Source organism: Lepidothrix coronata, unplaced genomic scaffold, assembly GCF_001604755.1.
Source record: "Lepidothrix coronata isolate B3197 unplaced genomic scaffold, Lepidothrix_coronata-1.0 Scaffold67, whole genome shotgun sequence".
NCBI lineage: Eukaryota > Metazoa > Chordata > Aves > Passeriformes > Pipridae > Lepidothrix > Lepidothrix coronata.
The window spans coordinates 4,585,847-4,610,079 of record NW_016690247.1 but is presented as its reverse complement, the minus strand read 5'-3'; the positions used below and the strand labels follow the sequence as shown (position 1 = coordinate 4,610,079).

The following is a 24,233-nucleotide window of genomic DNA, read 5'->3' as shown; positions in this document are numbered from 1 at the left end:
GGTGTTGCAGTCCCTCTCCTCAGTGGAACTCAGGGAGGAGTGTAAAGCAAGTTATTTGGCCTTTGTGTTCCTCTAAAGGTTACAGCACACTCTTCTGCCCTCTGCAGCTGTTTTCTGCAGCTGGGAAGTGTTCAAGGATGGAGCATTCTGAAAATGGCTCATCTGGGTTAGAGAATAGGTTAGGGTCAAGGTGAAGCCAGGCTTTCAACAGGTTAGTCTGGCACTGGGTGGTTACTTCTATGCCAGAATCATCACTGTGCTGAGGAGACATCATTCACCTGTACCCATGGATCTTGGAGCATGCCAGACATTTGGACAGGCAGAGGTAGATCAAAATATTTGTGTTAAGTAGCAGGAGAAGAAAGTGGTTGCTGTGATGTCAATCCTTCTTTACTTTTTTATTCTGAATAAAATAGTAGGGAAGGAATGTCCTCCTGGCTCAGTGTGTTACTGGATGTGTACAGTGGGTGTTTTGTTAGTGTTACGAGTCTGCTCCATGCTCTGCTACTTGCCTGGATGGAGGAATAATGCCAGTTCATGTGGTTCAGAGAATACACAAAGCACTATGAGCCTCCATTTCCCTCCTCTTCTCTGTTAGTCCAGTAGTTTGCTTACGTCCCCATTTTTCAGATGAAACACCTTGTTATGAAATCAGTATTTGTTTAGAAATAGGAATGTGATGACACAAAAGCTCTGGGGTGTTTTTTTCCTGTGCTGGGTTTATCACCTAGAACTCATTACCTGATTGTGAACCAAATACTGAAAGCAGGAATGAAAGCTGGACTTTGCCTATTTTTTTTTAAACCATGATTAGGTTATCAGTGCCACCTGTGAAGGAGAGGGGTCAAGGAGGTTTATGTAGATGTGTCTTTCCAGTCTCCTGAAGTCAGAGGGACAAAACTTCCTTTTTATATTGTTTCAGTGATGAGAAATAAATGACCTAGGCCAGTTTAATAGGAAGATAAGTAACAAACCAACAAGCAAAACTCATAATGTCATAGAGCTTCTTTCACTGGAATCAAATTAATTTTAGGTAATTTTAATGCTGTATTAAAAATAGAGTGCTGGTATTATCTTAGAGTAGGAAAGGTGGAGGTGGTGTTGAGGAGAACAGAAATGAGCAAGTTAAACAAAGTTACTATATGAAAAGAACAGAGGTGGAGGAAAGAAGAGACAGTATGGAAACACTGCAGGTGGTGGAACTTGTGTAAAAGAATGCAACCGGAGAATTTGATGTAATGGAAAACTTCCTTTTAATGGATCAGGAGTCTTTAAAAGGCACTTTCCCAAAGATAATATCTTTCCTAGGGATTTGTTTTAATTGCTACTTCTGAAAAGAATACTTCATTGAAGAAGCTTAGTGGTAAGCATTATTTGACTAGCTTGGGTTTTTTTCCTGCTTCTTATTAGTATCTTCACATGCATTGCCATTTCTTGCTTTCACAAAAAGTTTATACTCAAATTATTTTCACATGTAGCATGCTGTGCATCTCTCCATGCTGATTCCGTGCAATGCTACAGGTTTGGAGAAGACTGGCTGGAAAGCTGGCAAAAAAAGACCTGGGGGTGTTGGTCAAAGGCAGCAGAACGTGAGCCAGCATGTGCCGAGGTGGGCAAGAAGGCCAATGACATCCTGGGCTGTATCAGAAATGGTGTGACCAGCAGGACCAGGGCAGTGATTGTCCTGCTTCGGCAGGACAACCAACTGCTCGGCACTGGTGAGGCCACACCTCAGATCCTGCGTTCATTTTCAGGCCCCTCATGACAAGAAAGACATTGAGGTGCTGGGGCATGTCCAGAGAAGGGCAATGGAGCTGGGGAAGGATCTGGAGCACAAGTCTGATGAGGACCAGCTGAGGGAGCTGAGGGTGTTCAACCTGGAGAAGAGGAGGCTCAGGAGAGACCTTCGTGCTCTCTACTGCTCCCTGAATGGAGGTTGTAGCCAGGTGGGGTTTGGTCTCTTCTCCCTGGTAACAAGTGACAGATGAGCAGAAACATGGATATTCAGAAAAAAATTCTTCACAGAAAAGGTGGTCAGGCATTGGAATAGGCTGCTCAGGGAAATGATGGAGTCACCATCCCTGATAGTGTTCATAAAACATGTGGGTGTGGCAGTTGTGGACATGGTTTAATGGTGAACCTGGTGGTCGTGCTGTGTTGACAGTTGAACTTGATGATCATAGAGGTCTTTTCTAACCTTAATGATTCTGTGATTCCAGTATAGAAAAACACATCTTGAAATCATATTACCTTATATGTGATACTTTACACACTTTATAATTAGCTTTACGGTAAGAATAAATTCTAGGGAGAAAAGTTTGGGGTTTTTTTCACTTGTTTCAAATTAACTGAGCACCAAAATATTTTTAAAAATAAATGCAAAATTGCCGAACTTACGTATGGATGGAATTTTCCCCATTAGCTGTTACTGGGATTTTACTGTCAGCAGGTGAGAAATTCACATCAAGGTGAATATTGTGTTCTCAAGACAAAAATTTCATCTGCAGGTTGGACATTATTTTTGCTGAATTTTGGTGGAGGGAGAGTGGAAACCAGGTGTATGGAAGTCAGTTGTCACTTGGGTGGCAGGAGGAGAGGCTCACCCAGGGATGAGATTTCATCTTGTCTAAATGATGAGTGGGCTATTCCCTCTGGGAGTGCATTGCAGTGACATTGCAATGGCTGATGAGCCCATCCTTACAGCAGTTGTTCTTTTTATAGTAGATTGAAGAATATTTTTAATTAGCTCCCTTATATGGCTGGAATAATTTTCTTGTTCTAAAATATCTGATCTCTTTTTCATAGTAGAAGGGGAATACCCTTGAAAATCTTTTCAGTTCTGAATTAAATGCGTCAACTGATATTAACAGTTCCAAACTAACCAGGTATAGTAAGTGATAATGGTTGTAGTGTTATTTTATGCACTTTCCTTCAATATTTAAAAGAACTTTCTTTTTGTTTATTTGTCTCATCTTGGATACAGAAAAATAAACAAAATGAAAGCTTAATGTATAGAAGTCAAATTTTAACGTAGTTATGTTTAAATACATTGAACAACAAATGTAATTTTAGTATTTCTCAGTTTCTTGATATTAACAAAACATTTATTTGTAGATTCAAACTTTTATGTTAATTATACTATTTTTGATAGAATAAGATCAATTTTTTTAATCTTGGAGGATAGTCAATAAAGATATGAATGACCAGATCCGAATGTGAGTCATGACAAAAATATTCTGTGAGTGAACGTGAAATCTTGCTTCAGGTTGTTAATGTTCTGCAAACTGTTGACAACAATATTAGACAGCATTACCAAATTTTGGAAGAAATTCTAGCATTAGATAAATCATACAGTTGATTTGTTTTCTGTTTTGCTAGGGTTTCATGAAGAAGAAAATAACGTGGAAGTTTTAAACTTGATGGAAAGAAGTTAGTGCTTTATGTTTAAAGTCTCTTTGAAGGTTTTGTTTTCCTGTAATCTTTTTATGAGTAAGAGGTAGCACAAATATTCAGACAAACTAATTTGAAATAAAACTTATTGTAATGTGCATTTTTCTAATTTGCACTCTAGGATTTCCCTTAGTGAAATATGTAGTGACAGTTTCTGTGCAACTTAGTGTTTTCTCTGAATTTATTAGCAGTAAACACTACTTTGTTAACATTAATCTTCTACGTCTGGAATCGGTATGGAGTTGTCATTTAGTGGATGTTATTAGCTGCGTTTTTATTAAAACCAGTAGTTATGATTTCCAGGGTTTAAAAAAATACCGGTATAAAAATCTTGTATTTATGTTGCCCAAGTGGATTTAATGTAGGAATTGAAACAATAAAGTGCTGAGAATTAATGGGAAGCAAAAAAGTAACTTCAGAATTGTTTAACTCAAAAGTGGTTTTCTACCTGATGTATCATAATCTTTGTGAGTAAAGATGTTAAGGATTTAAGTTCTCTAATCCTTGCTTCTTAAACTCAGAAGTATTATTAGAGATAATGTTTAATTTCATTAATTTTCAAATGTTTCTTTAATCTTAGAGGTAAACCCTTCTGTCTTAAAAAGTCTTTTTGGTCAGTAGTCTGCTTTGAATACTTTTCTTTCTGTCCATTCTTCTGCAAGATCAAGTGAGTAGGTTTTACTAAAATATTTATCACTCTGCAGTGATATGTGGCAGCTGACTGAGCATAGTTTTATCTGAAACTGTATGGATTTTTTACTTCTAGTCACAGAAATAATGAACTGTGTGTACCAGGAAAGCTGAAGTAATGAAACTGTTTCCGTGCAGTTTCATTCGAGGAGCTGTGAATCACACACTGACAATGCATCTTTTATTCTTTTCTACCTTCTTGTGCCTGGCCTTGTTAACAGAATTTGATACTGATGTTTTTCACGTGTTTGGTGGCTTTATGTAGATGTCACAGAGCTGATCAGATAAGCTTACAGTGCTGCAGAGCCCTCGCGGGAACTGCTGCTATGGGAGTGTGAGAGAGCAAATTTCTGAACCAGGAGAGTTCCCAGGGAGTAAAATCCAAGATGAGGCAGTATGTGCAAGTTCCAACTGTTGAGCAAGAAAAAGCCTATGATTATAATTCTGCTTTTGAACCGAGACCATGTATGTGTTTGGGTAGGTGAAATTACCATTTTCTGATAGCGGGGACTGTATCTTGCTGCTGCTGCTGTGCAGAATAAATGTGTGTCACAAGAACTGCCCGTACAGCTGGTAAATGTGTACAGCCTTAACTCTAAAATGCAGGTTATAGGACTCCTTCGGCAGAAGAGAACATGCATGTTTTAACTTGGAAAATCCCACTATTGGAAAAGTAAACAAGGAGTATTTTTTAATCCTTTCATGTTGACTCTTACATAGCAATGTGAACTTCTATAGATACTGCTTAAACCTTTATATTTACTGGTATAATATGATGTAGAGATGTCTGCAAGGGCGAGATGATTAAAATGCAAATTTTGCCTGACACTGAAAAGGAATTGTCATAGGATTTTTCCTTAATAAACCTGCATAAAATGGAATGGGTTCTTTTTACCTGACTTAGTGACTGTGTTCTATAGACCTACAAACCAGCTTATTTGTGTGAAATAAACGTGTTTATTTGGATACATTTTTATCTGGGTTAAATTGCTATCCAAGATGTAGAGAATCTGTTTTCAGTTGCTCAGCTTCTGTACATCTTTGCAACATTCATCTTTCCTGATCTATGTAGAAAAATGTTCCCAGATTTTATGGGTTATTTGTAAATTCATTCTATTTTTAACGTATGTTGTTGCGACATGATTTTTGTGGGATTGTGTTTCGTTGTCTTTTTATATTCATACATTCTTTAAACCTATTCCTGCAATTTTATTAATCTTTCATGGTTATGTCAAAATGATATAACTGAGCAATGATCAATAGTTTTCCCACAAAATCTGTGTTATGACTGTTAATCGTTTTGGTTTTTGCTTTTGTTTCATTTTTTTCTATGTTCTTTGGAGTGCCTGTCAGTTTGATTTCTGATATTGTTCTGCTTACATTTCTCTACTGAAAATATCTTTGGAGTCTCAAAGCCTTGATAGATTAACTCTCATTTGCTGATATTTGGATGTTCTGTATAATTTAGGCAGTTCTTTTAGTGAGATTAACATCCATATTACTTTTAGATTTATACTTTGATGACAGAAGATTTTTGGCAAGTTTGTGGGTTTTTTCCATGTAAACTGTTCTATAACTAAATATATAACAATGTAAAAATCTAAGATGAGGAGAAGAGAAAATTTTAGAACTTACTCAGTATACTTACTGCTAGGCCTTTTCTTGTGTCAAAATTCACTATGTACCATAAATTTGAAGAGCAGTGTTTCAATAATACTGAGTTTCCATTAACTGAAACCACCTGCTAAGGGGGCCAGAATGAGTTGCTACTGTTATCTGATATTTTTTTATCCATCTCAAAGGAGTAACAGTATCCAGCTTTTATGTTAAATTTATGATGGGTTTAAAACGCCATTTTAAGATTTAAATTGTGGTTCTTTGCAAAGATTTTTTTTCTTCTGTCACTTAGAGAAACGAATTATAAATGTATTTTTAATTGCCTCTGTCTTGCATGCAATATTTTAAAAGATTTTCCTGTTCTTTTTGTAGTTTAGGTAGTTGTATCAAAATATTTTACTACAGTTAGTGTAAGAACGTTTTTCTATACTTAGTAGTCATCTAATGCTGTTTACTCTGGACCAGAGTTAGAGGTCAACCATAAGGTAGAAAATCAAGTAGGAAGACCATGTACAGAGAGTGCTGAGCCAGGTGCAGAGTTGCATACCTAACTCAAGAAATATTTAACTATATTAGGTCTTGTTTTGGTGGATTTTGGTGGTCTTACTGGAGTTTCCCAATATGAAGTGATATCCTAGACACTAATAAAGTGTTCCTTTCTTATTATGATTTTACTTTTAAAATGTTGCACAGCATTGCTCTCAGTAGAATATTTTTGTAGAACTGTGAATTATTTCAATTTTTAGTCAAGTAGATTTCTAATCTCTTTTGATACCTACATTTTCGAGTTGCATATGAAAGAACTTTGATTTTAGCTACTTCTTACCTGCAGCTTTCATGTAAATGTCTATTTTTACATTGGTTAGACCTCGGTGAGTAGGACATGGCAGCAGGAGTCATAGGAAGAACTTGACAGTGGTAACTAAGCACTATTTAACACAAACATTCTCAATATTCTAGTCATTTATTCTTTAAATGCTTTTTGTTTTTGTAGTTACTAACTGAAGTCGTAAGTCAGTGTTGATCTTACTGGTGGTACTGGATTCTCTAATTCATGAGCTGGGGAGAATTCAAGACCACTGGGGAGAACTTTGAGTTAATGTATGGCTTTAAAATCACGGATCTGTCTTTGATAGTAGTTTTTATTTAAATAATTGCAAGCATTAAGTTGTCAGAGTGTGAGCAGAATACATTTTTGTCCAAAAGACAAATAGCTTCAATAAACAGGTGGAATAGAGGGAGAATGTCTACTCCTGTAGACACTTGTAATAAAAACAAGTACAGCAGGGGAAGTCTTTGTTGTGAATCTCCCAGATGTTCTGATAAATATGGTTAAAAACAATTAAGGTTACTTAGATATCTTAAGTAAAAAAAATACAGGTCCTAATACATTTGTCTAATGCTTCTTCACAGCCTGAAAAATTTCCAGATAAATTATAATTGTCTAAGTTTCTACCAGTATACACTTTATCGTGTTGCAGTTTTTACTATTTTTATTAAAGTGTATAATGGTTTTTTGGAATATGGAAATGGATACCTTTAATAAGGTATCTGTAAGGTATTTAGCTACTCTGAATCCTTCAGGAGTTGAGACATGAAAGACCAGAAAGCCACTGATCTGCATGTACTTTATATATTATTATTGAGTGTATTATTGTTTATTTAGTGGCTCTTATGCATCAGAGCTGCTTTAGTGTTGATCTGAGGCCGGACCAGTGAGTTAGTCTGATAATATGTCCGCTGAAACATTTAAAACCTCATTTTCAAAAATTTCCAAAAAGCGTTGGGAATAAATGTATCCTGATAAAACAGTTGGGCAGATATTTAGGAACTTTTTCCTAATTTTATTTTTGTGCTGAATTTTAACTTAATTCCAAGGTTCTAGTAGCCCTGAGTGCTAGAAAAAAACTCAATCAATGCTTTGAAGGTTTATCTTTTTAGAGCAGGCAGTATGACTTTTAAAATTAATAAAATTGGGGTTACACGTGTTGTTCTGATTATATGAGTGCAGGATTAGTACTCACAGAAGTAGAAATGAAATAAAAAAAATGCCTTTCTCCACTTCCAAGTGACTGTCTTTTCACTGATGCCCAGTTAAAGACAGGATAAGGGATAAGGAAGGTAGAGCTTGTTTTGTGTATTATGGTTTACATTGGTTTATACGGGTGCTTGTAAAACAGAGGACTTCATAGTTGATTTCTTTTTTAGAAGAATGAACATAGTGCACATTTTGATGTTTTGAAATAGTCATTCAGAATCAAGATAAAACAGCAACTAAAGTAGCTTTGGTTAATATGACTAAATTTTAAAATGTCTTGATTTTTCTGTGTGTTTTTAAGTATGGCTGGATAGCAGGTGCATTTCTAGTACCCAAGTTGCTTCCATATTTTCTCACAGTTTCTGTGATAGCAGTTCTGCTTATTTGACTTTTTTGTGCTAATTTTCAGTTACATTGATTCTGCCTTATTGCTGAGACTTGACAAGCAGCTGAATTCAGTATATCTTTTTCCTCCGTGCTTGTCAGCCTGTCCCTTCAAACGAGTCCCTAAAACTGCATTCTAAATCCCGTTGTGTAATTCCCTCTGCAGGAGTTTGCTGTTGCTGTGCTGCGCTAAGACCTCGCTACAAGCGTCTGGTGGATAACATATTTCCTGAAGATCCAAAAGTGAGTGATGACTTGAAAATTTTAAGGGATTGGTGTTTGGAAATTCTTGGTTATAGCTAATGCTTTAGCAATTTTTTAATTTTATTTTTTCTTTTCTCTTTTAACATTTTACAGTAAATTCTGCTTTAGCTCTTCATAGCTTTAACAGAGGTTAGTAGAATAATTTAGCTGGAAAAGGACATATATAGATCATCTTGTCTAATTCCCTTTCCAAAGCAGGGCTGTTCATTGAAGAATAAAATTAGTATGTTTTGCTCAGAGAAACAGATTTAATTCAACAAGGTATTCTGCTGCAGAGGTAGCACTTAACTTCATAAGTACGTTGAACCACAAACACTTGCTTTAGTGTGGTTACACATGTACACATTTTCTGGTTTTCTACAGGATTTCTTTTAATTCTTGACTTACTGACTTCATTGTTCTGGTAGACTGTTGTGACCCAAAAGGTTTTTTTGGTGGTGTCTTTTAAATTCTCCAGTTACTCATGTCCAGTTTTTTCTTTGCATTTCACTGCAACAGTCTTGGAGCTCTATTAAAACTTAACTCTTACACTGTGTGTTATTTATTTTAATAGCTTCAGTGTTACCATTTGGTAATGCCTATTTCTATACATAATAATGTGACAGTTCAGACTGATTAAGAGCTTATGCTTCTGCTACTGTATTGTTTTAAATGTGTTACCAAATTTTTTCATCTTTTGTTATAGTTTAAGAGAAACAGTCGGCGTTTCTATAATATTTGGCTTATGTATTACAAAGTATGTGGGCTTTTCTTTAAAATATGTTGTTACTGAGTGCTAGTTACTGCATATTACTGACTTCAGAGGAAATGTTTTCTGTGTATACAGTATATTGCATGCACAGAACAATGTGGTTTTATAGGTTTATTTGTTCTAATCTACTCTTTCTATACAGGTGTAGAAATACCTGGAATTGCCACAGTTTTAATGTTATGGCTTAAATCTCACACAGGAGCTCTGAGTTGGCACTTCTTATTCTCTGCTTTGATTAATATTCATCGCTTCATTGCAGGACACAGGCCAGTCCATGATGTTTCACTCAGTTGCAGGCCTTCTCCAAAGTATGAGAGGACTTGTTGATAAAATGCATTAATTTGAAAAAGAGAATGTTTTTATGAACTTCCAGGGAAAAAATAAAAAAATATAAAAGACAAAAAAGCCTTATCTTGCTTACCTGATAGTTATGATTATAACTTCATCTGAGCACATCCATGTTACCGTTCATGTTGGAACCAATTTGTTAATCTTTTATCTTTTTCTAGCAAATAGCTTTTGGGTACCCTGTAGGTCAGCATTATTCAAAATGTGACACTGAAGAAATAAGATGTTTAAACTACAATCTAAAATATTTAAACTACAATCTTGTTTGTATGTAGTGTCAAAATTATGCATCAAATAAACTTTTGGGGGGATGGGAAAAGAAAAAAATTACATTATGCCAATAGGGAAGAAGTGTGTCTTAGAACTGGTGACATCTCTCACTAAATACCTTCTTTTAGAATAATCATTCCCTCACCAAAAAGGAGGAGGAAGATAGTTGCTTCATTTCCTTAAAAAATATTTTACATAATTTTTTTAAGTTGCTGATTTTTGCGGCTGAGCTAACAGCAGTTTTGCTCAAAAGACTGGGGTTTTTTTGGTAGCTTATTCCTATCAATAAGGCTCAAATCTTTAAATGTTGAGTAGACTAAAGGAAAAACGCTTCAAAAGCTTCATACTTTACGTGAACCTTTTTATTTTATAATTTGTATTTCTGCTTTTAGGATGGTCTTGTTAAGGCCGACATGGAGAAGTTGACTTTCTATGCAGTTTCTGCACCGGAAAAGCTGGATCGAATTGGGGCTTACCTGGCAGAGAGACTGAGCAGGGATGTCGTCAGACACCGCTATGGGTGAGGAGAGAGGTCCCAGCATTGAAAAGAGATGCTTATATGTCGTGGGATTTTGTCATGTTTGTTCTGGTCAAGTCTGGGAGGCAAGACAGACCCAGTCCCTCTGTGGTCAGTCAACCTTGTCAGGCTGGCAGGTGCCCACTCAGCTGCTCTCACTCCTCCTACTCAGCCAGACATGGGAGAAAATAAAATGCAAAGCTCATGGGTCAGGTCCTGCCAGAAAAGCTGCTCCTGCATGGGCCCCTCTCCATAGACTCTGCCAGGAGCCTGTTCCAGCACAGCCTTTCCATGGGCAGCAGCTTCTTTCAGGACACATCCAGCTGCTCCAACATGGGGTCCTCCACGGTCTGCAGCACGGATATCTGCTTACTCTGGGCACTACCAGTGTCCCTGAGGGACTCAGTTTTGGGAACTGGTGGGTTCATCTTGGAGCTTGGCTGGAGCTCTGTCTGACATGGTGGGCAGCTCCTGGTGTCTTCTCACAGAAACCACCCCTGCAGCCCTCACTGCCAAAACCTTGCCTTGTAAGCCCAGTACACCCTTGAATGTAAGTCAGGATATAGGGAAGCAGGAATATATTTTTTTTCAGCCCTTTTTGGCTGAATCATGTTTAAGTGGGAAATGTTGAATCAAAGAAGTGTCAGGAGTTGGAAAAGAAGGGCAACATCCATCACAGACCATCATTTTTTGGCCTTCGTGATGTCCAAAACTATTTTTATAGCTTTATAGAAAGCGTAAATGGCCAACACTCAATTCCTCACTTCCCATCCCCCCCCCAAAAAAATACAGATGTCAGAAATAGCACTAAGTTTCATTTTTATACAGTGGGAAATACATGCCTTCCATTCTTTTCTAATTTTTGTGGTAATAAGGACCTAAAGAAGGAACTAATGGAGTTAATGATAAATGCAATACGTCTTTATGCAAGTCTCTCTAATTAATTTTCAGTTATGTTTTAATTGCCATGGAGGCATTGGACCAACTTCTGATGGCTTGTCATTCTCAAAGCATAAAACCATTTGTGGAAAGTTTCCTTCATATGGTGGCCAAGCTTCTGGAATCAGGCGAACCAAAGCTGCAAGTCCTTGGAACTAATTCTGTGAGTAAGCTCAGACACTAAGTCAAATCACAGTAAGCCTTTGCATGGGAAAGTAGTTTCAGAAGTCACAAAATGTCTGCCAGTTCACATGAATTTAGAAGATTCTGTCTGTGGTAGGAGGTACCACTTGGGCCTAAACACAGAGCAAATAGCAGCTGTCTCCTTTCAATGTCTCAAATGCTTTTGATGTCTGGGTTCATTCCCTGCAGAAGTGACTTCTGGAAGGAACAAGAATGCTGTTCTGTGAGTTCATATTTTGAATCTTTAAGCAGCCCTCCTGGAACCAGTGTATAGGTGAGACAGTGTTTGGCTCTCCAGCAACGAGTGATGGTGCGAGGAGAATGTAACATCCTTCTCCCCAGCATTGACACTACACAGAAAGATTCCTGTTAGCTGAAAAGTACCTTTCAGAATCAACACCTCGCCATCTTATTGGCTTAAATATTTCAGGATTCAGATCTCTGCTTGATGGGCATAACTAAAAGTGTCAAAATGAAGATTTGGAGATCCAGTTTTCCAAATAGAGTGATGGGTGCAATCAGCATTACAGTTCTATCATACTTCCCTTCTAACCATTGTATTTCCCAGATGGTAAAATAGGAATCTTATAAATTCCAGGATTGTGATGTGGAATGTTTTCACTTGGAGTGATTGTTTTTACATGAATATAGAGTAGTGCTTGCATGGGGTTCTTTATGGATTCAGTAGAACTGTTGGGCTTTTTTTTGGGATTGATTCCCAGTTGGGAGTTGCAGTTCAGGGAGATAGGAGGGTGTAGTAAAGTGATGTTGCTCTGGAGTAGAATTTCTTGATATCGCAGAATGCAGAATTTTGTGTAGGCTAGAAGTGTCCCTTTTGTGCTCCAAACTAACAGGGCAGCTTTACTGAGGGTAATGAGATATACATCTCATTAAACATGCAAAATGTTATTTATTTATTTATCTTCAAGCCAGGCTACCCTTCTTCTTTTGATTTGTTTGTATAATAATGCCTGGGTGAGGCCTCTTAGGGAAATAGCTTTGGAACTTATTTCCCGGGCTGCCAAATGGCAAGATGTACATCACTGGCCATTTGAAGTCCCTGGTGGCAAACAGTTACTGCCAACCTCCACTTGGGTGTACAAGACATGTGTCACTTTGAAAGGCATGTTCTTGTACAGAACTCCACCCTAGGGTAATCTGTTTGATATTCCTGTCACTTCCTAAGGGAGTCTTTTATGAGCAAAGGAGATTAATGGACTTCCTGAATTAGGAGATAATTTGTGTTTGTCTTTTGTAAAACTCAGAAACAGAAAATAATTAAGTTTTCCTAAATAAAATGTGAATTTCTGTGAGGAAAGTGAATCTTTATAGCTCTTCAACAGTATTCCAAAAACTAATTTTAGCCTAACTCTGCTAATTTCCCTAGGTGCCTTCTGTAGTTAATGAAGACAAAAGATAGAGTCCTTTTGTGTTGACTCAAGAGGAGCAAAGTGTATTGGCACTGACAGCTTGTCTGTTACCAAGGACACTGACCTACTGGATTCTTAAATAAATTTTATTAGGAATGTAGAAAGTTTGCAATCAAATTCAGCCTTTTTTCTCTCCTCCAGAAGGAAATAAATAAACAAATTAAAAAAAACCCAACAATAATAGATGGTAGAGTGACTGAATAAATGTTTCATGTGCTTTAGATATTCTGATTTTCTACTTTGGAGTGGAAACTGCTATTGTCTAGAAGAGAAGACCGAATTTTATGTGAAGTAAATGTCTTTAATTGGTGAAAAGTCAGGCAACCTTTGGAAAACTTTCCGTAATATGTTTAGTTTAAACTCAATTTAAGGCCCCTACAAATTTGTAGTCTGCTTGCACATAAAAAGATATTGTAGCTGTAAGTAGATCTTGATTATGTTCCATCCCAAAGCTTCGCTGGGATACAAAGACAGTGATGTCTTTGAAGTAATATTCAAATCTCCTTACTTGAGCTGTAGGGTTTTTCAGCATCACAAGCAGATTTTGCTTCAGCTGTCGGGACTCTTGTGATTGCTCAGAAGTCAGGGTTTCAAATTAAACAAATCTGTGTACTGGGTGTCTCTCAGTAGTTTAAAGGCTTGGAAAGATCTGGAAGCTCCAGCTGTCTTCTAAAAGTATTTTGCTGACTTCAAAATATCTGGTTTTGGATGCAGAACTTATTCTACTTGCTGCTTTATGTCTTAGGAAAAAATTCAAACTTTCACTCAGTTGTTTGTCGTCTTATTATTTTTGGAATTTAAATTTCATTTTTTAAGTTGATTTACTTATAAAAAGTAAACCTGAAGATTACCATTTTAGATATATAATTGTTTAGGGTTTATGTATGTACTTTTAAGCCTGATCTTCAGGTTACATATAGTTAATTCCTATGACATTTTATGTGTTGCGTATATAAGTTTTGCTAGCTTATTTCCTGCAGCAGCAATGATTTTTTTTTTTTTTTTTTGGTAACATAATTTTGAATCTGTTATGTAGGCAGATACTTGAAAACAGGTGAAATTCAGTAGTGGGTATGTTGAATAGTTGTTGGGGGTTTTTTTATTTGGACCAGATTTTAAATTGACAGTGTCTGGGAGGTTCAAAATGGCTTTTTCTGTCATGGAAGATATTTTTATTAACCATGTGCTAGGATATCATATGCTGGTGAAGAAACTGAAAAAACGTGGTGGGAAGAAGTAATATTTCTTTGGCTTAAGTGTTACAGGATCTGAAGACTGATTGCAACAAGCTTTTCCTTAGAAATTTACAGCAATACTAAATTTCTCTCTTTATTTTCCTGCGGAATTTCAGTAACTGAGTGTTATGTAAAACATCTCCATCTCTCATGTGCATCTCATTAGATGTATTGATTAGCTCCATAGTGTTATATTACTAGGATAGAAGTGAAAAGCTTTGAAGTCTTTGAACTTGTGGTCAAAATTGTTGGGGACAATTATCTAGATCCAATTTATATCTATTTTTAATTTTATGACAATTTTTTGAAAGAAGAGGCAGAAAATTTCTTTAGTGAGCAGCTGGTCAAAACCAATGGGATATGTAATTTAGTAAAACTTTCATCTTAACCATATTGAAAAAACTCAGTTGAATATGAAACATTTTAAGCTAATTTGGAATGCTGATGGAGTGAATTCTTTGTATTTTGACAGTAAAATACTGGGGTTTTGTCTGAAAAATAGCAGATCTATTTTAGATTATTTACCATAAATGCTTTCTTTAGTTGATAGGGTGCTTCATTTTGTAAAGGCCATTTCTTTCTAGGAGCAGTGAAATAATGATCTCATAAGTGACAGTGCTGAGCTTCCTGTGCACGAGGAGGTGACTGTTATTGCTGGTTGTTATCATCTGTTATTTAAAGGAAGACAAGCAGTTTTCCTCCCCCTCGTACACGTGCTCTCTGGTTTTGCTGTTCTGTAGCCCTACTAACGTGGCTCTGGGAGCCAGCATACCATTGCTAACTTTGTTATACATCTCTACATGTGGTCTTCAGGATAATTTTCATTCGAGTGACACAAAGTAAAACAGAATGTGAAATTATCCATCCCATTCTGATAAAATTAACGATTAACAACTAAACTAAATCACCGATTCTATTGCTGAGAACCTTATCTTGGGATTATTTACTGTGACAATTTTAATACTGTGTTCGTGAAGTTAATGTGTGAATCCAGTGTTTTAAACTTTTCTGTTTAGGAAAGTTGAAGTGCTTGTCCTCTGGCATTTGTTTGGTGAAGTGCATACATACATTCACACTTACTATGAAGCCTGTTGTGTGTGGTTTGTAAGAATCTTATGTTTATAAGGTATCAAGTCTTCCAATGTAATAGTTTCATAATAACAACGTACTTGGTCCATAATATATATTGGTCCATAAAAGGTGATACCTGTCAGTACCTCTTTCCCCATTTCAAGCAAGGGAAAATTCCAGGCTATAGAAGGCAGACTAGGGAGCTCAAATATGAAAAAAATACTGCTCAGATCCAGCCTGCTGTTCTTACAGGGGGATACTTTAAATAACATAACCCAAACTCAAATATGATGTGTGAAAAAAACTGATTCTTCATGAAAAAAACCTGACCTTCTTTAAAGACATCCAGGAACCACTAAAAGTTACTATTTTTCTCCTAATGTACTCTCTGCATAACAGTGGTAAAACAACATTAATACATAGAAGAAATTATGTCCTTAGGAATTAACTTGAGAACTTGCATGATGTACTTGAAAGACTTGCACAATCTCTCTCTCCCTGGTTATATGATCCAACTTTCTTGACTCAGGCTGGAACAAACATCTGAATAGATAATATGATTCTTCTTTACTTTGTGATAGATTTATATATTTTTATATTTACTGAAATTTTTTGGTTTCAAAATTAATGTAAATAAGATACTACCAATGTAAGTTCCTTTCTGTACCTTCTGTATTATGAAATATAGAAGATGCTTGTAGTGGTAAAACTTCCATAAGTTGCCATTGGGTGCTTGCAAGCATTTACTACGACTGAATGACATATTTACATCTATAAAAGCTTTGTAAGTAAATCCGAGGCAAGTGTTGGACTTTCTTAAGAATTTTATCCTTTTTTAGGTGGAATATTTTTTATATTTGAAGTACGGTTGAAAATGTGTGCTTAGGAGTAAAATATTCTTTGTTTAACAACAATAACGACTTCAGAGCAGCACTGCAAAGCAAAGAGAAAGTATAGATTAATGTGTACTGTAAAAACTTAAAATTCCATTTCATCACAGAAATTTTATACTTAGCTAGATGACAGTGCACAATTTAATTTAAAACTGTTATTGCAGTCAGCTTTCCTGTGTCCTAAATGTTCAGTCATCTGAATGATAATCTTGGAACGTGCTTCAGAAATGCTGCATGTTCAGTGAGTGAAATTGTTTTGTTATAGACATAAGGACATAAAAAAACTTTGTCCCTTCTGGACATTTTCCTGTGCATGCCATTTAAAGAGATGTAACTTCATGGTCTTTGCTTCCCTGCTATAAAGCTGCACCACGATGTAGGAGAAGGGAGTTCCTGACACTTCCTTGGGCTCATTTCATCTTTTATTCTTAAAAAGCGATTTTGTGGTAGCAAAAATCTACTTTTTTTTTTGTTTGTTTCTACAAGCAAAAGTGGTCTTAGAGTTTAAGTTTTCATGTTGGCAGAGCCTGTCAAGCAAATAATTTTGTGTTTAAGTAATATTAAATTAAATGTTGATATTAAATTCTACATGAGTTAATATTTTTGTTCTCACAGCCATTCTCATAGTGCTCTGTGTTCTTCAGACTTTTTGTTTCCATTCTTTTACCTGCTTTTATGGAAGTTTGCTGGGTGAATCAGTTGCAGACTTGAACACTTCAATGTCTAAATGTCATATTGTCTGGGATTTTTGATAATAGTTGGTCTTTATGCCTTATTAAGTTGTAAGAACTAAAGAAATTCTTTTCTTCAAAAAGAATTTGAAAAATCTATCTCTGTTTTGATATCAACAATTCCATGAAACAAAACAGGGAGACATAAGACATATAAAGCATTTTCCAGGGTCACTTGAGAAGGAAACACTCATTTTCATTATTTACTGTATCGAAGAAAACTTATGGGTGCTGTTTGTGGATTGTTTTTCAGTGGGTGGCAGGAGTCCATACAGAATTGAATTTTGACTTTTTGACTTCTGTCACTTTCTTACCATGTGAAATACAGGATATTCCTAACAGAATGACTTATAAAAATGGACTCGTATTATACAATTTTGCTCCATTTTCAGTAATAGCTGAGAATGTACTTTGACAAACTGTATCATTTTCAACCCATGATTGGGTTTTTTTCATTCACTTCCACTTGAAAACCTCAAAACTTCCCCAAATCAGTGTGCTGGAGATTATGCTACAGTGCTTTGGGCTTGTCTAGATGTAGATGGGTAATGTACTGATAAAAGCAGGTTCTGCATCATGGAAAGTATAAAAGAAATGCCTCAGCCTGTGCTTAGGAATTGGTAAGAATGACACTGGAGTGGGAAAAGCAGAGGGTTCGGTTCTTACTGGGACATCACTCTGCTTCAGGGCAGAACCTGCACCATGTTCAACCTTTCCCGATGACATTTCGTTTTCCTTTTTCCTTCTGTTTGTAGTCTGTTCTTAGAACTGTCAGTGGTGGAGAATCCAAAAAGTCTTTAGGCAGTCTGCTCACTTTAGAAAGGAGGGTTTTTTAATGTCTAACTTAGATAGGCTTTGCTTCAGTGTAAGCCCATTATTGCTTTTCCTATTACCATTGGACAAAGAAAACCATTTATTTCTTTTCTTTTTTATAACTTTCTTCTGTACATTGTCAGATTGATATCTTTTAGGCAGCTCTAGACTAGATAATTTAATGTCTTTCAGTCTGTTTTAACAGATGTTTATCTAAAGCTTTGTTCATCCCTTCAATAATTGAAGGACTGTATCAGTTAATCACCATCTTCAGCGCTGATGTTTCAGCTGGATGCAGCATTTCATCTAAGGGCTTACTAGGCCCAATTAGATGGCAAAAGTTTCTTCATAGGTGTCATGAGCAATACAGATGTATCACAATATATTGGTTTGTTTTTCATGCCATTATTACAGCACTGACCAAGTTCCTTTTCTGCATTCAGCTGTTTCTGGCTTGTATTTGTACAGATGTTTTAAAGTGGTCGTTTGCAACCTCCTTCCATTTTCAGGTCCTGTTTCCAGTTTGCCATGAACCAGTTAAAGTGTGCCTTTAACTCTGGCCAGCTTAGTGTTCTTTGCAAATTTGGTGAGCCCACTCTGCCGTCCAAGTCTCTAGTGAAGCTCAAATTCTTCTGTATTCCAGACAGGCCCCTCCAGAAGTTCACTCAGTACTTTGTACTTTCATGATTTACAGGAGTTTCCAGGGGGTTTTTTCCAAATTCCTTTCCGTCTGCTTTATGGAGAGTGTTCTTTTAACAGTGTTTTTCTAGCTTCCCTTTGAGAATTTTGTGTATTTTTTTGTCAATAGCATCACTGAATTTAAGATTTGACAGATGCTACTTCATCTGGATTCACAAAATTTATTTCCTTGTCATAGGAATAAGATGGATTGATGTGATTTGTTCTTGACAAATCTATGTTGACTGTTGCTTACCCCTTCGATACTTGGTAGATGTTTGCAAATTGGCTTTTTTTTTTTTTAAGTGTCTCTCTGTGAATGGAATTAAAGTTGACTGGCTTGTCAACTTTTGACTCCTTTTTCATTTTTGCCAAGATAGAATTGACAGTATGGCTCCAAGTTTATTTCCCTTGGAGTTTGGTAAGTCAGAATGTAGGTAAGCTGGTAGTGTCAGTGGACCATTTGATTGCTTGGACTGCTCTCTACAAGCACCTGAGAGAAGGGTGTAGCTGGGTGGGGGTCAGTCTCTTCTCCCAAATTTCAAGAGATAGGAAAAGAGGAAATGGCTTCAAGAAGTGCCAGGGGAGGTTTAGGTTGGATATTAGGGAAAATTTCTTCACTGAAATAGTTATCAAGCATTGAACCAGGCTTTCCAGGGAAGTGGTTGAGTCACCATGGAGTTATTTAAACACGTGGTTTACTGGTGGACTTGTAAGTGTTAGGTAAATGGTTGGCCCTGATGATCCTAAGGGTCTTTTCCAACCTTAATGATTCTACCAATTGATGACACTCAGTGTTGAAGTGTTAGATGTTTCCATATTGCACAGTATGTTGTATTTCATGTAGTTGCACCCTTTCATCATTATCTAAATGAAGTTCTAGTGGAAAGACTTTAAAAAGAAAATTCTCTAATTCAGATTTTTCTTCTCTGAAGTTTTAAAGTGTTGTCAAATCTAGATTCGTACATTAATACAGATGGTTTATGTTGCTTCTTAAATGAAGCTTAGTACTCATTGTTCTATTTGGGGAAATTGATACTAAAAGCTTTTTAAAATGTATTTCTTTTTCCAGTTTGTCAAATTTGCCAACATTGAGGAAGACACACCTTCCTATCACAGACGCTACGACTTCTTTGTGTCTCGGTTCAGTGCCATGTGTCATTCGTGTTACCCCGATCCAGAAATACAAACTGAGTAAGTGCATTCTGTATGAATTACAGAAAACTGTCTTGACACATAAATATTGTGTGTAATACAGCTTTTATTAGGGTATTTAGTGGAGTAGTTCACAGTAAGAAAATGAAAGTCTGACTTTTTAAATAGCACCAAATATTGCAAATCTTAGGTAGCTGGCATTCCTAGAATATTTAAGTGTAATTTTGCCTGACTAGTGCCTCTCAGACTGTGTGGGTTCTCCCCAGAAAGGCACCGCTTATTACTGTAAGTGTGTGAGTTCATAACTTACTTGAGAAATAACTGGGCTACTTATATGAACAGCAAAAGCATATTTGGAGATTGCTATTTGAGAATTACGCATTAAAATTGAATTGTCTTAGATGTCTAAAGTATGCTCACGGGTGTGAAACTGAAGCGCCTGCATGGATGAGAATTCCAAATTTTTCCGTTCTTACGTAAGCACCGCAGTTTGTTTTCCTGCGGCTCCCCCTGGCGGGTGTGTCCGTCACAGGAATCGGTAATCGGTGTTTAACTCCTGAGCATTTTGGAAAACATAAGGCTTTTCAGTTTATATTATTTACATCTCCGTTGTAGTAGTTTTTTCTGTTTCCGTGCCTTAAACTGTTTATCCAACTATGACAAGTCCGTGTGCTGAGCATTTATTCCACCCTTCAGGTGTACTGTTGTTACATTAGCTGCAGTGCATAAGGATTTTTCTGAAAATTTGCAGCTTCAGAAATCTGTGAACTGTATTTTCAAAATGAATGAATACTGTGTACATTGATTAGGAGGAAGAAACCCCAAACATAAACCCCCAAAATAATTCCTCCTTATATTTAGTTATTTGCTGCCATTTTATTTGTTGCCCTACTGCTGTGCGTAGGGTTCTGCTGTAAACTCTAAAAGGGTCAGAATTAAATCTGCCTGCTTTGCCTGTACCATTACCCCTGCCCCACCAGCTTTCCCTTTAGGAAGATTTGGGTTTACACCATCCATTTTTTAAGGACTTGTACTCAGGGACCAAAGGGCAAATGGGATGGAAACTTCTTAAAGAGGTGTCACCAGTGAAGCTGGTATATCATGCAGCTACCTCATAACTTAGGCTTCAGTCAGGTACAGTGTATTTACCTAAAGCTGATTGTTGCAAATAGTATTCATAAAGGTTTCAATGAGCTTTTGGATATTTTATATTTTTAGGTTTAGTGAAACTAAACCAGAAATGTTCAACTACTTACTGACCCTAAAACGTTTCGTAAGAGGTTCGGACATGAAGCTCAGCTCAGGATTTTCAGCATTACTTTCACCTCCATTACCCCTTGCAAATGAGAGCTAATATTGGTAATGAACTGGAATATGGAATAAGTTAAGTGACTAGGACATCCCTGATTCATATATCAAGTATGATCTACCTGTCACAAGGATAGCTCAGAGTAAAATGCCTCAAAACTGCGATTGCTCCAGGAGTAAGAGAACTGGGCTAACCTTTTGTTCTCCAGATTGGCAGCCTGCACTGTTATCTGTGCTTCAGTTTGCCATGTTGATGTACCCTTAGACAGGGAGGAATTTCATCTGAGTGACATAATATTATACATGACCTTAAATTAAATGTAATCTTGGCTTTACTCCCTGTCTGAGCCTTGTTTAGAGGAATGAAACCTTTCCTGTGCGATGAAATTTGATGCTGCACTTTCCTCACTACTGCAACACACGCTTTTCATCCTTTTGTGCAATAGTAAGAACATGAAATTAGTGCTAGTGGCGCTCCAGTACACAAAAGCGTGGCCTTTTTCCCACATGTGAAATTTTTTTTTACTGAGGGTAACCAAATGTATAGCAATATGGCTTTTTCCACATCATCCTAGACAGTTTAAATGTATCTCTTTAAAAGAGATCTTTGTGAGCAGCAATCATTCTTGGAGTTGGCACGGCAGGTTTGTTGGTTCTGAGGTAATTCAACAATCAGCTGTGACTGCAGAGGACATTTCTAAATGCAGGTATCACAACCAGTCGATACCATTGATGGGGGACGGGGTAGTTCATCTGATCCTAAACCAGACATCTCCATTTGCTGTTCACCTACATGACTTGAGGTTCCACTGAACTGAGTGGCTTGAGTGGGAGCTTGAACCTCACCTACACATGTGGTTGTTGTCAGGTAAAGTGGGCTTCTGAGCCTGAACTGGAATCTCCCCAGTAAGTGAGATTTCCCTTTTGTCAGGGGAGGTCAGTGCTAGTATTTAATGTATCTCAATCATGGCTAGGCTTCGCGAACGAAGATTTGGGAAGGCTCTATCCACATTTGTTATAGAGTTTAATGTATCTAAAGCCACAATATCAGCAAATCTTGATTGCCTTAAGATCTAATAATTAAAAAAAAAGTTTCATTGGTAGATTTCTGAAGGCTCTGGGTCTTAAATGTCAATCTTAGGTTGTTAATATTGAAAACTCAACATTAGATACTGCACTGTAGTTGTAGTATAGCAATATCAAGTGCTTTTCTATCTGTTTATGCATCCGTTTTCTTACCTGCTTTGCATATAATCCTGTTAAAACTATCTCAAAAGGTCTAGAATGACATCAGATCCATATTCAGTGTACATGATTTTGTTCAGAAATAGCTAAAATATAGGAGGCTACAGATTTAAGTATTTACAAATTGAAATAGAAACAAAAATATTAATTATAAAATTTGGTTACCTCTGTATTTCATCTTACAAATATTTTAATTCAGTGAATTTGACTGAGCAAGGGCTAGTTGTGTGTTGTCCACACTGAAATCAAGATTTAAAAAATGAGGTATAGATTTTGATAGAAATAATTTCAAATATTAATGAAGCTTGTGCTTATTTCACCTGGCAGCTGTGCCACTCTCAAGAAGTAAAATTTTCTTTCTAGCATTTATTATAATGGCTAATACGTTATTACCATTTCAAAAAAGAGTATTTTGCTACTCATTTCATTGCACAGATTTTCCTGCAAGCTATTTTTGTTTAACAAAATAATGAAAACAGCTGGAAGTTAGACCAAGGCCTTTATTGAAATTATTTTTTTCTTTTTATTATTTCATTGTTGTTGATTAGTTCTCAATTGGTTTCATTCAAACAGTTTTAGGATAAAAGTGGTGATTCCTTTTATACATCGGGCTTAAGGTGACAGAATCATTCTTTACTCTCCATCTTCTGAACCCTTAAGAAATCTGGAGAGATCTTTTCTGATTAATCTGTAGCCTTAATTTCAAATTTTAAGGACTTGATCCCATGGCTGTGCCAGGTGTTACTGCAGTGGTGCTGTGGTCACTTCACAGCGTTTTTCTTTAGCACTGGAATAGGTTGAAATTGCACAAAATTTCGACCAGCGGGGAGTAAATTGGGGAAGAGTTCATGACTTTTGTCAGAGGTGGTCTACACAGTTTGAGTCTTCATTGATCAGTGTCAGCTCCATCCTGACAGGTCATCTTCTGTTTAGTTGTTTGTTTTGTCAGGTTCCTTATGGGCTTTAAAAGGGTTTGGGGAAAATATGGGCAGCCTTAATGAATTGGCCAATTTTCCCGATTGCTGCTTGTGAGAACCTACTGGAATTCCATGCTACGTAATTACTGCTGCCCAGTAGGTAAAGAGCTATACTAGGAGGTGCTGTGTTTCTTGTTCTCTGTAATTCCTTTTTTTCCTTCCTTAGGATCCGAATTGCTGGAATCAGGGGCATTCAGGGAGTGGTTCGAAAAACAGTTAACGATGAACTTCGAGCAACTATATGGGAACCTCAGCACATGGACAAGATCGTACCATCATTGCTGTTCAACATGCAGAAAATAGAAGATATCGACAGGTAATTTTGTTCCTTATCACTGGCATGCTTTTTTAAGCAGTATCTAGGCTTAGTTTTTGTGATGGATATCTTTTTCTTTTATTTTTAGTGGAAACAACAACTAACCTTTACTAGCTGAGGCTCGTTGAAACTGATAGCACAGCTCTGCATAATGACTCAATGTTTCTTGTCTCAAAGTAGTGTCCACCTCTTTTTCTTCACTTGTTCTAGCTTCTATTGGCCTAAAAGTTGCTCCAGAAATTCTATATCCATGTTTTGACTTGATACAAATTGTAAAATAGTGTTTTATAATATCAGATGCAGAGATAACTATGTGCAGGCTTTTAGGTGACTCAAATGACTTTGCTACTTACATTTGTTAAAAATTGAAGGTTTAATTCCCATTAACCATTAGCAACAACTGTCTGTCCTGGCTGCAGCAGTACATAAAGTAAGGATTTAAAGTTTTCTTATAGAAACTCTTTTTTTGCTTTTGATGACTCCTAGGCACAGTACCTGCCAGGTATGCAAAACGATCTTCAAAAAGGTGTCTGTGATTATTAAAGTTGAGGAGATGCCAGTCACTTTACAATTGAAAAGTCTGTATTTGTGGTTAAATACTCTGTAGGTGTAAAAACTGTGTATTGGTAGCACTGGGAAATTTCCGTAAAACCAACTTCAGCTGTGCAGGCAAGCTTAAATATTCATTCCATGTCCAACCCTAGCTGCTTCAAAACTTGCTTGACAAGAGGCTCAGCAGCCTTTCTATAACAACAGACTTTTCATGCTTTCACTGAGCTTTCTGTCAGGTTTCATTTTTTTGGTTTGAGTTTTGGTGGCATTTATTTTTCCGTTCCTCAGCCTTATTTTTCTTCTCTTATTTCTAAGTCCCAGTACCTGTCTCTTCTCTAAAGCAAATTTTCAGGCTAAATGACTAAAATCAATAGTTGT

The 24,233-nt window shown here is 36.7% G+C and overlaps 1 protein-coding gene across 8 annotated transcripts in view; it reads left to right on the top strand.

Moving 5' to 3' along the window:
- The window catches only part of EFR3A (EFR3 homolog A), a 76,004-nt gene that overhangs the window by 13,692 nt on the left and 38,079 nt on the right, over positions 1-24,233 (top strand). For 4 of the 8 annotated variants that reach the window (XM_017818324.1, XM_017818322.1, XM_017818325.1 and 1 more), the window contains exons 1-6: positions 4,450-4,617; positions 8,346-8,422; positions 10,205-10,332; positions 11,281-11,431; positions 19,375-19,496; positions 23,154-23,303. In XM_017818324.1, the coding sequence (XP_017673813.1) occupies positions 4,527-4,617; positions 8,346-8,422; positions 10,205-10,332; positions 11,281-11,431; positions 19,375-19,496; positions 23,154-23,303 (719 nt within the window). In that variant the 5' untranslated portion in view covers positions 4,450-4,526. Of the gene's footprint in view, positions 1-4,449; positions 4,618-8,345; positions 8,423-10,204; positions 10,333-11,280; positions 11,432-19,374; positions 19,497-23,153; positions 23,304-24,233 lie in introns of those variants that run through there. The other 4 variants (XM_017818328.1, XM_017818327.1, XM_017818330.1 and 1 more) reach the window with 1 other exon arrangement.